Source organism: Stegostoma tigrinum, chromosome 5, assembly GCF_030684315.1.
Source record: "Stegostoma tigrinum isolate sSteTig4 chromosome 5, sSteTig4.hap1, whole genome shotgun sequence".
In the NCBI taxonomy this organism is placed as follows: domain Eukaryota; kingdom Metazoa; phylum Chordata; class Chondrichthyes; order Orectolobiformes; family Stegostomatidae; genus Stegostoma; species Stegostoma tigrinum.
Genome location: NC_081358.1, coordinates 2,110,187 through 2,126,269, shown reverse-complemented (window position 1 = coordinate 2,126,269; position 16,083 = coordinate 2,110,187). Strand labels below are relative to the sequence as shown.

Below are 16,083 nucleotides of genomic sequence, written 5' to 3'. Positions count from 1 at the left end.
CGAGACACATGGATATTGAAGTGTGGGAATTGTTAATATGTACACTGTAATCTATATAATACTTGAAGGTGTTCTATAACCCACCAGAGTGAACTTTACACTTCTTAGTGATAAGATTGACCTTCAACATATATATGCAAATGAAATAAACGATCATTAGGGATAGATGTTTGCTTAGTCTAGGTCAAGTTGACATAAGGAAGGAGGAAGTGTTAGGTATCCTAAAAGGCATTAAGGTGGACAAGTCCCCAGGTCCGGATGGGATCTATCCCAGGTTACTGAGGGAAGCGAGAGAGGAAATAGCCGGGGCTCTAACAGATATCTTTGCAGCGTCCTTAGACACGGGTGAGGTCCCGGAGGACTGGAGACTTGCTAATGTTGTCCCCTTGTTTAAGAAGGGCAGCAAGGATAATCCAGGTAATTATCGACCGATGAGCTGGACGTCAGTGGTAGGGAAGCTACTGGAGAAGATACTGAGGGATAGGATCTATTCCCATTTGGAAGAAAATGGGCTTATCAGTGATAGGCAACATGGTTTTGTATAGGGAAGGCCATGTCTTACCCACTTAATAGAATTCTTTGAGGACGTGACAAAGTTGATTGATGAGGGAAAGGCTGTAGATGTCATATACATGGACTTCAGTAAGGTGTTTGATAAGGTTCCCCATGGCAGGCTGATGGAGAAAGTGAAGTCATGTGGGGTCCAGGGTGTGCTAGCTAGATGGATAAAAAACTGGCTGGGCAACAGGAGACAGAGGGTCGTAGTAGAAGGGGGTTTCTCAAATTGGAGATCTGTAACTAGTGGTGTTCCACTGGGATCTGTGCTGGGACCACTGTTGTTTGTGATATATGTAAATGATCTGGAGGAAGGTGTAGGTGGTCTGATCAGCAAGTTTGCTGATGACACTAAGATTGGTGGAGTAGCTGATAGTGAAGGGGACTGTCGGAAATTACAGCAGAATATAGATAGACTGGAGAGTTGGGCAGATAAATGGCAGATGGAGTTCAATCCAGGCAAATGCGAGGTGATGCAATTTGGACGATCAAATTCAAGGGCGAACTATACAGTAAATGGAAAAGTCCTAAGGAAAATTGATGAACAGAGAGATCTGGGTGTTCAGGTCCACTGTTCCCTGAAGGTGACAACGTAGGTCAATAGGGTGGTCAAAAAGGCATATGGCATGCTTTCCTTCATTGGGCGGGGTATTGAGTACAAGAGTTGGCAGGTCATGCTGCAGTTGTATAGGACTTTGGTTCGGCCACATTTGGAGTACTGTGTACAGTTCTGGTTGCCACATTACCAAAAGGATGTGGATGCTTTGGAGAGGGTGCAGAGGAGGTTCACTAGGATGTTGCCTGGTATGGTGGGTGCTAGCTGTGAAGAAAGGTTGAATAGATTAGGATTATTTTCATTAGAAAGACGGAGATTGAGGTCTACAAAATCATGAGGGGTATAGATAGGGTGGATAGCAAAAAAGCTTTTTCCCCAGAGTGGGGGACTCAATTACTAGGGGTCATGAGTTCAAAGTGAGAGGAGGAAAGTTTAAAGGGAGGTATGCATGGAAAGTTCCTTACACAGAGGGTGGTGGGCGCCTGGAACGCGTTGTCAGCAGAGGTGGTAGACGCAGACAGGTTAGCGTCTTTTAAGGTATATTTGGACAGGGAGCAAATGGACACAGACCGTTAGAAAATAGATGACAGGTTAGACAGAGGATCTTGATCGCCGAAGGCTTGGAGGGCCGAAGGGCCTGTTCCTGTGCTGTAGGTTTCTTTGTTTCTTTATTACCTGTGCACCTGAAATCTCCCAAATTTGTCAATTTCATCTGCAACAACATCTCTGCAATACTGTTTTGCCCAATCACAATGAAACTAACAGTCAGAACATTGTGGGTATGCATCAATAAGATGTAAGCACAGAAACTAGCTTGTTACTGCAGTTTTTGGAGATAAGATGACAAGCGTGAAGGTTTCACAAGATCTAGCACAAAAGGTGATTCTCAGAAGAGTTCTGAATCAGTTAGTTTGTGGAATTGGTGAGGCTGAGGAGACCGCAGAGAGAATACAGCGCAGGGAGGCAATAAAAGAACATCTAAATTTTCTCACCATTGTCACTTTGCCTATTTACATGTTTGTCCTGCTGAATTGATTGATGTAATATTGGCTCTGGATTGAAATCAGGTGTCAGCAGATAACCTACCTCTGGATAAAGGTTGAATCGCTTCAAGGTGTTGATAACCAAAGGATATTCAGTCAACCGATCATTCATGATGTTACTTAAACCTTCACAATATGAAGGTGCTTCAATGATGGTCTTAAAGAAAGAATAATACAAGCCCTAGAACAAGACAACAATTTTACAAAGCATTACATTATAGAGGTAGATTGTTCCCTAAACAAACAAAGTGCCAAAAGATCATACTCCTTTCCAAAAGGATCCATCAGGATACTATGGATAGAGTACTTCCTACAAAGCTACAAATTTTCAATTCGGTAATAATTTCCTGACTATTCCATTTAATCGCCCCTCCTTCCAGAACTATAGCTTTTAACATTTTCACTGTTTTAGAAGGACTGAAAAACTGTAAATCTCTCCTTATTTTTTAAAACCACAGCTTATTAAAAATTCATTCATGTGATGTAGGCATTGCCGGTTTAGTCAGCCTTTACTGCCCATCTCTAGTTACCTCTGAAAAGGTTTTGGTGAGCTGCCTTCTTGAACCACTGCAGTCACGTGCTGTAGGTAGACCCATAAAGGCATTAAGATGGGAATTCCAAGACTTTGACACAGATGAAGGGCCTGAAGGAATGATGATTGACTTGGAGGGAACTTGCAGGTGGTGGCATTATCATGTTTCTGCTGCCTTTGTCCTTCCAGATAATAACGGTCATGATTTTGGAAGGTGCTGTCTAACAGCATTGCTGAATTTCATATGGTTTTTTTTCCCCAACATAAACAGATTTCATTATTAAATCAACAGACGATGGACAGCCTCTGTTCAAGAAGGTTGGATAGACATACATTGCATACATCCTTACAAACTGCCATCACAGCTGTGCTATCACTTTCTGTCCAACTGTAGCAGAGGTTTGCACATGACAATCTGGGACAGCTGTACATCACAGCACCCACAGTGGACTTTACTGTTCTTGGCTCTTCTGCCTTTGCCCATAGAGATCAATAAAAGCTGAATGCCCCTAAACATTTTCAGACTCAATCAGGCTTCTATATGTTAATCTTCCCCAGTTAATGTTCTTGGACATATTCTTCCCTGGCACCTGATGAGAAGAAAAGCCAATTTCAACACCATTAGAATTAGCTGATGATTAGAACTGCCAACAGCAAGCTCCCATTTACTCAGTTCCATTAATGGGTCTTTGCCACAGTACCATACTTCAACTGAGTGAATAATGAAGTAAACTGCTTCCATTTTCAAGGATTACAAATATATGAATAGTGAAGAACACAGCAAGTGTTAGCATAAATAGCAGCAACAAATAGCAGTACACCGAAAGCAAAAGGATCTGTACACACAACACTCAATTCAAGCAGAAGATCAAACCACAAGGGGGAGTCACCAATAATCAGTTTCTCTATTTTAATTATAAAAAATCATGTTGTCACATCAATCTCCAAATGCAACTTTAAGGATGCAAAATTGTTTTTTACAACTTTCCATATTTCACAAGCACAATTTTCCTGCAGTAGGAGCAAAATGCAGGGGTCTTGAACGTGACAAAGTGGCCTCCTTTACAGAAACCGAATATAATTTAGCAGAATGGCGGAGACTAATAGGGCTAGAAATGAGGTCAGTCAATGGCAATTTCAAATTCAGAACACCACATTCGTTACCTAATACCTTGACTGCCATTTAGCAGACTCATCTGGCTAGTTGATGTTAGGTAGGCTAGTTATACAGCAGGGATAATGGGAACTGCAGATGCTGGAGAATCCAAGATGATAAAGTGTGAAGCTGGATGAACACAGCAGGCCAAGCAGCATCCTGTGCTCCTGAGATGCTGCGTGGCCTGCTGTGTTCATCCAGCTTCACACTTTATTATCCTAGTTATACTGCAGGCCCTGGGTTTCATCAATAATATAGCTCAAATGCTTACCATCTCTGTGCGAAAAGCCATTTCCCTTTCTAGCGTTGAAAGGTGAGAGAAATGTCGATTATTTTCAAAAAGACTAGATATATGGTACCTAAGGTAAATTAGAGCAAAATTAGAGATAATGGGAACTGCAGATGCTGGAGAATCCAAGATAACAAAGTGTGGAGCTGGATGAACACAGCAGGCCAAGCAGCATCTCAGGAGCACAAAAGCTGACATTTCGGGCCTAGACCTTTCACCAGAGAGGGGGATGGGGAGAGGGTTCTGGAATAAATAGGGAGAGAGAGGAAGGCGGACCGAAGACGGAGAGAAAAGAAGATAGGTGGAGAGGAGAGTATAGGTGGGGAGGTAGGGAGGGGATAGGTCAGTCCAGGGGAGACGGAACTCGTCCTCACCCTCAACAACTTCTCTTTCGATTCCTCCCACTTCCTACAGACAAAGGGGGTGGCCATGGGCACCCGCTTGGGCCCCTGCCTGCCTCTTTGTAGGTTACGTGGAAGAGTCCCTCTTCCACACCTACACAGGCCCCAAACCCCACCTCTTCCTCCGTTACATTGATGCTTGTATCGGCGCCGCCTCTTGCTCCCCAGAGGAGCTCGAACAGTTCATCCACTTCACCAACACCTACCACCCCAACCTCAAGTTCACCTGGGACATCTCCAACACATCCCTCACCTTCCTGGACCTCTCAGTCTCCATCTCAGGCAACCAGCTAGTTACTGATGTCCATTTCAAGCCCACTGACTCCCACAGCTACCTAGAATACACCTCCTCCCACCCACCCTCCTGCAAAAATTCCAACCCTATTCCCAATTCCTCCGCCGCATCTGCTCCCAGGATGAGGCATTCCACTCCCGCACATCCCAGATGTCCACGTTCTTCAAGGACCGCAACTTTACCCCCACAGTGGTCGAGAACGTCGTTGACCGCGTCTCCCGCATTTCCCGCAACACATCCCTCACACCCCGCCCCCGCCACAACCGCCCAAAGAGGATCCCCCTCGTTCTCACACATCACCCCACCAACCTCCAGATACAATGCATCATACTCCGACACATGCGCCATCTACAATCCGACCCCACCACCCAAGACATTTTTCCATCTCCACCCTTGTCTGCCTTCCGGAGAGACCACTCTCTCCGTGACTCCCTTGTTCGCTCCACACTGCCCTCTAACCCCACCACACCTGGCACCTTCCCCTGCAACCGCAGGAAGTGCTACACTTGCCCCCACAACTCCTCCCTCACCGCCATCCCAGGCCCCAAGATGACTTTCCATATTAAGCAGAGGTTCACCTGCACATCCGCCAATGTGGTACACTGTATCCATTGTACCCGGTTGGGCTTTCTCTACATTGGGGAAACTAAGCGGAGGCTTGGGGACCCCTTTGCAGAACACCTCCGCTTGGTTCGCAATAAACAACTGCATCTCCCAGTCACGAACCATTTTAACTCCCCCTCCCATTCTTCAGATGACATGTCCATCATGGGCCTCCTGCAGTGCCACAAGGATGCCACCCGCAGGTTGCAAGAACAGCAATTCATATTCCGCTTGGGAATCCTGCAGCCCAATGGTATCAATGTGGACTTCATCGGCTTCAAAATCTCCCCTTCCCCCACCGCATCCCACAACCAGCCTAGTTCATCCCCTCCCCCCACTGCATCCCAAAACCAGCCCAGCTCTTCCCCTCCCCCCACTGCATCCCAAAACCAGCCCAACCTGTCTCTGCCTCCCTAACCTGTTCTTCCTCTCACCCATCCCTTCCTCCCACCTCAAGCCGCACCTCCATCTCCTACCTACTAACCTCATCCCACCTGCTTGACCTGTCCGTCTTCCCTGGACTGACCTATCCCCTCCCTACCTCCCCACCTATACTCTCCTCTCCACCTATCTTCTTTTCTCTCCATCTTCGGTCTGCCTCCCCCTCTCTCCCTATTTATTCCAGAACCCTCTCCCCATTCCCCTCTCTGATGAGGGGTCTAGGCCCGAAACGTCAGCTTTTGTGCTCCTGAGATGCTGCTTGGCCTGCTGTGTTCATCCAGCTTCACATTTTATCTTAGAGCAAAATTAGTTTGTTCTGAACTCTGGAAGCAATGTTTAAAAAATGTTCAGGAAAGCTGCTGTTGATTTAACAGACAAGTTAATTCTATCACACATGCTGTAGCTAACAACCTTAAAATGAGCAGGTAGAGATCATACATACCCACCAGCATGAACTGCCATTCAATAATATCACCTTTGAAACTTCTACCTTCTTACCACTTTCCGGGCTGTCCTGATATATTTTGATTCCCTGAGATTATTATAATCGATTTGATCTCAGAGCAGAATGTATTCAATGACTAAGCACTCACAGCACATGGGATAGACAATTCTGAAGATTCATAATACTCAGTTAAGAAATTTTTCCTAGTCCGCGTTTTAAATAGTGTCTGTTTTGAGTTTATGACTCTAATCATTAGACTCTCCAGCCAAGGGGAAACAGCTTTTCAGTGTCAAGCCATCTAAAAAATTTAAACTTAACTGGTAAACGGTTTTCAAACAATATATTAAAGTCTCCAATCTCATATGCTTGAAGATAACTACAGAGAACAGAAGAAAAGTAACTAACTATATGATAACTGAAAGCAAGCAAATTATTAGCAGTGACACATTAATCTGATATTTCCCCAGGCTTGTTGTGTATATGAGGTGGAAGAACTTGTTTTGTTTGTTGTATTGCTGAAAACTATGGTCTATTAATTTAAGAAAATTAGATGGAAAATACCCTTAAGCCACCTGATCTCATACTTTTGAAGGACACAGGCAGCTACTTCCGGACAACAACTAGTCATCTGCCAGTCATGGAGTTACCAGACCTGGCAACCTGTTGATCAGCAGTATGAATAGAAACTCTTAACTGGGCCCTAAATTTGTTTCTCACATTCTGTGTACTTTACTTTTGTTCTCCAATCTAGCCAAGATCTTGAAGGTTACCATGAGAACAGATTATCTGTTTCTCTCACTGCAGGTGCTGGCTGCCCACAGCCTTATTATTGTGTATCCTACATTACAAAAGTGACTGCACTTCCAGAACTCGCTTGGTCAGCTTGACATCACAAAAGAGGCTATAGAAATGTATATCTATTTTTGTTTCACATTTGTCAAGCATGACATGCCTTGAACAAATTAGCAGTGATCCTCCTTGATTAACTCATGCCTACGTGGACACTTTCTAATTTTAACATGAATTAAGATTTAAGAATCTGGCCATAAGTCATATCAGACTAATAAATCACTGGTCATCTAGTTTATGTTAAACAAAGAAGTACACTTTGAAAAATCTCCACTGGCTAATGGCACTCTCTCAAGAACTACCAAATCTCACTTCCATCGTTTCTAGGTGCATTCAAGCTCCGTTGAGGAATGAATTAGATTTCATCCCCATCACCCAACCAGTAACAATGTTTCACACAAAACTCTCAGATCACAGAGGACAAGTGTCTGAAGTGGAATAAAACCACATTGCTTTTTACCTTTGATAAAATTCCCAGTACAGATGTTTTAGCACATTAATTATCTCCTCTGCGCTGCACATCATGCACTTCGGTTCCTGAGAATTTAGACTTACTCCCTGACTATCCCTCTTTTGTTGCAATATCAGAAGAATGTTCTGGTATTTTGCCTCCTTTCCAGTTCTCTCTTGGTGCACCAATCTCCTTTTGTACTGTGGTAGTATAAATTTCTCCCAATGGTCTTAGTCTTCTCGCTTTCCCAATGAGACTTTGTTCAAAAAAATCCCCAAACTTCATTTCAACTTCTTAATGGGATAAAATTTAACCAGTGATTAATTTGACAACATCACACTAAAATTCAAAAAGATGTTTGTTCAAACGGACATTGCCTAATAAAATGTTACACAACTACTTATTGAGAAACAGAGCAAATATCAGCACTATTATGTTTAACTACATGTTAAAACAAATTAAACTAATAATTGCTGTGGGAAAATATCATCTCCTTAGAACAACTTTACATATCCCAATCCTGCTTCACCGAATCTCCTGGAAAAGTAAATGAATTGTTAAACTGGCACTCAATCACTGCAGTTTACACTATCTGCTGGTACTGCCAGTTCTGATAAACCAGTAATAAAGCAATTCCTTTTCGGTATTCTGAATTCTTATGACGACTGCTAAACAAAACTTTAGCCACATGCCAATAATTTCACAAATGCTGTCTTTATCTATGTAAAAAACATAAACTACCTAATTTTTAAATAGTTTGTGCTATTTTTGAAATTTGCTAAGTTTACAGATGTCAATACTTGAATAATACTAAGGAAATTAGTCTCCATCTGATCTTATTTCTTACCTTAACTAACATAACTTTTATGCACAAGTGCAAATATAAATTGCTTTGTCACATTAAAATTATTCAAAGAGCAAGTCAATTGATTCAAGAAACCAAAACTCATTCAATGCAAGACAGCAGCAACTTTTCTACACGTTAGACTTCCTAAAAATCCAAAGTAGACATCTGCAAAGTAATCAATAACACTTACCAATGTAAAATTCCTGCAATGATAGCTGTAAAAGGAGGAACAGAAAAGACCAGAAGCAAGTTATAAATGAAGGGACTTAAACTATTCCTAACAATTTAAAATACCTGTCTTCTCAAACACATGATATAATATTTAAAAGTTGTGTGGATTGCAGTTAGAAACATGGAAATTTAGGGCTCAGAATGAAGTCAACCAATCCACTATGTCAACTAACAATACTACACAATCTGATCCATCTTCCAACCAATATATGTGTAGATCCAAGTCACTTCTTAATTGTGATACTGGTTTACGTGTCACCAACTTTTAAAACAGCGAGTTCCAGATTCCCACTACCTGATGGGTGAAAATAAATCACATTCCCGCAGACATTTCACCAATAACTTTTAAATCTAGGCCTGATTATTGACTACTGTGCCAACTAATTAAGAGGAGCAAGACTTGATGTTCCCTGCAATGCACGCTGATTGGCATGCAAACACATTAGTTACTAGCGCTTGAAGTTACTGCCATACTTAGGTCTCAGGAGTTCCTCCATCATCTAGTCACTTCTCTTCTCGCCTCTCCCAGTTGTGTGGTGGACTCTAAATTTTTCTCCATCATTTGTTGGCTCCTAATTCATCCCACGTATTTTCACCTCCACACTCAAAGCTCCACCTCCCTTCCTTACTACTAACAAGATCATGGCCCCCAAGAGTTTTCCCCAATCCATTCCTTGCCCCTTTGCCTGTCTCACTCCTCTCAATTAACATCCTCCAGCTATTTCCCCATCAACTTCATATTCAATCCTGCTCCCCTCCCATTGTTTCAAATTCTACTTTCTCAACCACCCTAATAACCATAGATAGATTCTTGTTAGGTAAATCAATCTCTGCCTTAAAAATATCAAATTCTTACACCTCTACTTCCTTTTGAGGCACCGAGTTCCAAAACTTCACAATTCTTCAAAAATATTCCTCACCTCTGCCATAAAAGGGCAATCCCTGAATGTAAAATAGTGCTCCAAGTTTTGGACTCAGCCACAGGAGGAAACGTCTTTTACATATTCAGGATCTTACACATTTCAATCAAATTAACCCTCACTCTTCAAAATTCCATGGGAAACAAACCAAGTGTGGCAATTCTATCCAATCCAAGATAACTCACTTATTCCAGTTATCGGTAGCAGTTCCTTCAGATTTTGAACAAAACAAATGTAAACTCCCATTTAAAGGGGGGGCGGGGGGAGAGAGAGAGAAGAGAGAGAGAGAGAAAATACAGAGAACTACAGATTATTCCAATAGAATCCCTACAGTGTGGAAACAAGTTCTTCAGCCCAACAAGCCCACACCGACCCATCCCCCCAATTAACCCAGCTAACCCAAACATCCCTGAACACTACGGGTAATTCAGCATGGCCGATCCATCTCGCCTGCACATCTTTGGACTGTGGGAGGAAACCGAAGCACCCAGAGGGAACCCACGCAGACACATGGAGAATGTGCAAACTCCACACGGACAGTCACCTGACGGTGTTTTCAAACCTGGGTTCCTGGCGCTGAGAGGTAGCAGTGATAACCACTGAGCCACCATGCCACCTTAGAAAGCGCCATCCATATCAATCCAGAAACCTGCCACTGTAACAATGGAACACTATGGTTTCTGCCCAGCTTTGCAGTGAGGACTTTTTGTGTGTTAACCTAACATTAGTAGTGCAAAAAGTGATTGAGTCCACTATAAAAATGTAATACCAGGAAATTTGGCAAGCACTAACAGAAACGATAAGGTCACTGCCATAAAATGCCGGGCAGTGACAGGTAGGCCAGAGTGCTAAGCAGTTTGGAAAGTAAATAGTGTATTGGCCGACATTGCAAGAGCATTTGAGTTCAGAAGTAGGGATGCCTTACTGCAGTTGTACAGGTTCTTCTTGAGAACACATGTTGAGTACTATATGTGGTTTGCATGCCCTATCTAAGAAAAGGATATATTTGCCATACAGAGTGCAGCAGAGGTTCATGACGCAAAACTGCAGATTTGTCCTATGTGGAGAGAGTAGTTCAACTGAACCTATATTCTCTGGGATTTAGGAGAATGAGGGAAATCTGATTAAAACGTATAAAATTCCAACAGGGTTGGACAGTCTAGAAACAGAGAGAACGTGAGAATGCTCTAAGGTAGTGAACCTGTGGAATTCCCACCAGAAAAGGTTGCGAAGGCCAAGTTACTGAATATATACACGAGAGATATTGTTTTCAGATTTCAAAAGCATCAAGGGGCATAGAGAAATGTAAGAAAATGGCACTGAGAAAGAGATCAGGCATGATCTGACTGAATGGCAGAGCAGGCTCGAAGAACCAACAGCTTACCCCTGCTCGTAGTTTCTATGTTATCAATCTAGCAAACTTCTTGTCAACAGCTTTTTTAAAGCAGGAGACAAAACTTGCACACTTTCGAGATATAGTCTTACAAAGAAGTGTATAACTTAAGCATAACATCCTCATTTTACTTGTTCAATTCCTCATTTGAAAAAAGGACAGCATCCAATTATAATTCTTAATTACTTTTTGAACCTGCATACTAAATTTTTTGTGACTTAGGTCTTAAAACAACAAGGTCCTTCTTCACCTTGGAATTCTGCAACCATTATCTGCATGTAACACTGTTCATTTCAGCAGGAAGGGCAACAAGAACAACTTCATACTTTCCCCACATTATACTAGATCTGCCAAATTTCTGCCAACTCACACAACTAACCAATAATCAACACACAATCTTTGTATGTGCTGTTTGCAACACGCTTTCCCACTTGTCCCGGAATCATCTTCAAATCTAGCTGCCATGCCAACACTCCCCTCGTCTAAGTGATTGATATGAATTTTCAAAAATCAAGACTCCAGCACCGTCCCTTGCAGGCCATTCAGCCAACAGAGTAAAAAAGAACCATTTTCACAAACTCGCCTTTCGGCCAGACGGTTAAACTTCAACTTGTGCTGTCGATTTCCCTTACACCATCAGCTCCTACTTTGTACAATAAAAGAATTGACATATGGCACAGTGTAAAATCTGGCCCACCACCCCTCTTTCCCGATACCCATCGCCCCGTCAACCCAATCACCAAGTCCAAACCCCCTCCCTGCCCTCTGCTCCCCTTATTCCAGTCGACACTACCCCACCCCTCCCCAGGTCCCCATATTCCAGTCTACAATCCCACCCCACATCCCCGTAATCCAGGCTACACTACACCTCACCCTCCCAGCTCCCCGTAATCCAGTCTACACTACACTCCCCCAAATCCCTATATCCAGTCTGCACTGCCCCCCCACCACCCCCCAGGTCCCCATATTCCAGTCTACACTCCCCCCCCCCCACACCCCATATTCCAGTCTACACTCCCCCCCCGATCCCCATATTCCAGTCTGCACTCCCCCCCCCACCCCCCATATTCCAGACTACACTCCCCCCCGATCCCCATATTCCAGTCTACACTCCCCCCCCCGATCCCCATATTCCAGTCTACACTCCCCCCCCCCGATCCCCATATTCCAGTCTACACTCCCCCCCCCGATCCCCATATTCCAGTCTACACTCCCCCCCCCGATCCCCATATTCCAGTCTACACTCCCCCCCCCACCCCCCATATTCCAGTCTACACTCCCCCCCCACCCCCCATATTCCAGTCTACACTCCCCCCCCCCCACCCCCCATATTCCAGTCTACACTCCCCCCCCCACCCCCCATATTCCAGTCTGCACTCCCCCCCCCACCCCCCATATTCCAGTCTGCACTCCCCCCCCCCACCCCCCATATTCCAGTCTGCACTCCCCCCCCACCCCCCATATTCCAGACTACACTCCCCCCCGATCCCCATATTCCAGTCTACACTCCCCCCCCCCGATCCCCATATTCCAGTCTTCACTCCCCCCCCCGATCCCCATATTCCAGTCTACACTCCCCCCCCCACCCCCCATATTCCAGTCTACACTCCCCCCCCCCCACCCCCCATATTCCAGTCTGCACTCCCCCCCCCCACCCCCCATATTCCAGTCTGCACTCCCCCCCCCCCACCCACCCCCCATATTCCAGTCTGCACTCCCCCCCCCCCACCCACCCCCCATATTCCAGTCTGCACTCCCCCCCCCCCACCCACCCCCCATATTCCAGTCTGCACTCCCCCCCCCCCACCCACCCCCCATATTCCAGTCTGCACTCCCCCCCCCCCCACCCACCCCCCATATTCCAGTCTGCACTCCCCCCCCCACCCCCCATATTCCAGTCTGCACTCCCCCCCCCCACCCCCCATATTCCAGTCTGCACTCCCCCCCCCCACCCCCCATATTCCAGTCTGCACTCCACCCCCCATATTCCAGTCTGCACTCCCCCCCCCCACCCCCCATATTCCAGTCTGCACTCCCCCCCCCACCCCCCATATTCCAGTCTGCACTCCCCCCCACCACCCCCCATATTCCAGTCTGCACTCCCCCCCACCACCCCCCATATTCCAGTCTGCACTCTCCCCCCCCCCACCACCCCCCATATTCCAGTCTGCACTCCCCCCCACCACCCCCCATATTCCAGTCTGCACTCCCCCCCCCACCACCCCCCATATTCCAGTCTGCACTCCCCCCCCCCACCCCCCATATTCCAGTCTGCACTCCACCCCCCATATTCCAGTCTGCACTCCCCCCCCCCACCCCCCATATTCCAGTCTGCACTCCCCCCCCCACCCCCCATATTCCAGTCTGCACTCCCCCCCACCACCCCCCATATTCCAGTCTGCACTCCCCCCCACCACCCCCCATATTCCAGTCTGCACTCTCCCCCCCCCCACCACCCCCCATATTCCAGTCTGCACTCCCCCCCACCACCCCCCATATTCCAGTCTGCACTCCCCCCCCCACCACCCCCCATATTCCAGTCTGCACTCCCCCCCCCCACCCCCCATATTCCAGTCTGCACTCCCCCCCACCATCCCCCATATTCCAGTCTGCACTCCCCCCCCACCCCTCTCCCGCCCCTCACCCAGGACGATGGTAGTCCCCAAGCTGCTGAGCGCCGAGTCGGTGAGTCCTAGCGGCCCTCGGATGCCGGTTACCCATTTGCCGGAGTGTCCCACGGCGGAGGGTTTATTCTTGGGGACCGCACACTCCTTTCGGCGCTCCCGCCGCGGGCTGGCGGCTTTGGTCGTGGGCCTGTTCCCGGAGGCAGGGCTGCGCTCCGTATCCTCGGCCAAGGCCCGGCCCCGGCTCCAGCTTCGGGTCTTCACTGCCATATCGGTCCGGCCAGCCCTCACACCGTCGGTCCGACTCCTGCTGTTGCCGGGCCGAGGCCCAGCCTGAGCCTCCGGCTCTCGGTAGCGGCTGGGGCCGGGGCTTCGCGCTCTCGGGGCCGAGGAGAACGGCCACCGTCACCACAGCAACATCATCAATGACAAGGAAATCACAAGCCAGCCAAGAGACTCCGAGCTCTGAGAGAACTAGTCATCCAGACCTCCCAGGCTCCGCACGCTTCCCACCCCACCCACTCTCCTCCTAGCAACCAGCGTCCTCCTAACAACTACCCTCCTTCGTAGTAACCAAGCGCCTCCTAGCAACCAACCTCCTCCTAACAACTGTTCTCCCCTTAGCAACCAGCTGCCCCTAGCAACCAATCTCCATTTAACAACTGCCATCCACCTAGCAACCAGCAGACCCTAGCAACCAGTCTCCAAAACCTCCTCCCTTCCTCAGCAACCAGTATTTTTTTCCCTTCCAGAATTTCATTTCAGCTTCACACTGTCTTTCCTGATAGAATGCCCAGTTTAAACACAGCTTCCTTGGATGCCTCTGATTTCGGGATGCCCTGCAAACAGTGTGACGGCTGAGGGCATAAGTCTACTTCATTCATGCTTAATGCACAGGTCAAGCTTTGTGCCTTGATTATACACCAAGCATAAAAACCTGGGAACAGGAGACCGTTCAAGACTATTGTTTTCCTCATTCTTTCATGGGATATGGGTGTCGCTGACAGGACCAGCATTTGTTGATTATCACCGATTGCCTTTGAACTGAATGAGATCCTAGGTCTCTGCAGAGATCAGTTAAGAGTTAAGCATATAACTGTGCCTGAAATCATGTGTAGACCAGGTAAGGTTGCAGATTTCTTTCCATACAGGTCATTGGATGAGATTTTACAACAATTGTTGGAATGGTAACCATTATTGAGACTAGTATTATATTCCACATTAATGATTGAAATCGAGATTCCTCCAGTTTCTATGGTGGGGTTTGAACCCATTTCCTGTGAGCATTAGGCTGGGCTTCAGAGCTACTTAGCGCAGTGACACTACCATAAGCCAAATTCTACCCTCATTTAATTAAATGATCCCTGATCCATGATCAAATTCAAATTAGCCCACCTTAGTTCCATAACTTTAATCCCCTTACCCATCAAAAACTTTTCAATTTCTACTTTAAAATTTTCAATCAACCTCCAGTCTCAACTGGGGAGAGAGCTTCAGATTTCTACTAACGTTTATGTGATGAAGCACTTTCTCATGTCATTCCCAGAGTGTTTGGGCTTTAATTTTAGTGTTATGCACCTTTGTTTCGGGAGGGGTGGGGTACTCCACCACTAGAGGATGTGATATATTCAATACTGAAGATTTAACAGCGCAGAACTCCCTCAATCCTGACCCTCTGTCAGTGCGGCAGTCCGGCAGCGCTGATCCTTTGGAATGGCAGTTTTAAAGTTTTTTGCTCAGTTATGCATTTACAGTAACTTAAAGGGGACAGCTTGTGCAGACTATACAGCTTTGAATGAATATTGGTAATAAGTTCCAAATTGTCATTATTCTCTGGGTAAAGGAGTTTCCCCTGAAACCCCATTATTATTGCCTCTGATTTTAAACTCACATGCAAGTGAAAATGTTCAATACATCAACCGTTTCATAAGTTTAAAGCTTGTGAGATGTTTTAAAAATACTAAGTTTTGCTACTTCTACATTATTAAGCAATAGATGGGAAGCCACTGGAAATGTGAACCTATATAACAAATCATAGAATCCCTACAGTGTGGAAACAGGCCCTTCAGCCCAACAAGTCCACACTGAACCTCAGAGCAACCCACCCAGACCCATTCCCTAATCTACACATCCCTGAACACTATGGGCAATTTAGCATGGCCAATCCAACTGGCCTGCATATCTTTGGACTGTGGCAGGAAACTCACGCAGACACGGGGAGGATGTGCAAACTCCACACAGACAGTAGCCTGATGCTGGAATCAAACCCAGGTCCCTGGTACTGTGAGGCAGTAGTGCTAACCACTGAGCCACCAGATATCAGAAATCTTTCTAATATGTATCCTATTTCTTATGGAAAGGAAGGTTTACTCAGCTCATTGGTTAACAAGTTAAACAATTAATCCTGATTTTATCATCTACCATTTTAACCTTCGTTTGAAGATCAAAATGA

General features: G+C 45.9%; 1 protein-coding gene across 3 annotated transcripts in view; it reads right to left on the bottom strand.

Annotated features, from left to right (window-relative positions):
* dpy19l1l (dpy-19-like 1, like (H. sapiens)) overlaps positions 1–14,079 on the bottom strand; it is an 82,009-nt gene extending 67,930 nt beyond the window's left edge. The window contains exons 1-4 of one of the 3 annotated variants that reach the window (XM_048529391.2): positions 13,652–14,079; positions 8,654–8,678; positions 4,114–4,201; positions 2,198–2,335 (exon numbers count right to left, since the gene is read on the bottom strand). In XM_048529391.2, the coding sequence (XP_048385348.1) occupies positions 2,198–2,335; positions 4,114–4,201; positions 8,654–8,678; positions 13,652–13,901 (501 nt within the window). In that variant the 5' untranslated portion in view covers positions 13,902–14,079. The remainder of the gene's footprint in view (positions 1–2,197; positions 2,336–4,113; positions 4,202–8,653; positions 8,679–13,651) is intronic. The other 2 variants (XM_048529392.2, XM_048529393.2) reach the window with 2 other exon arrangements.
* Between the last annotated feature and the right edge of the window lie 2,004 nt (positions 14,080–16,083).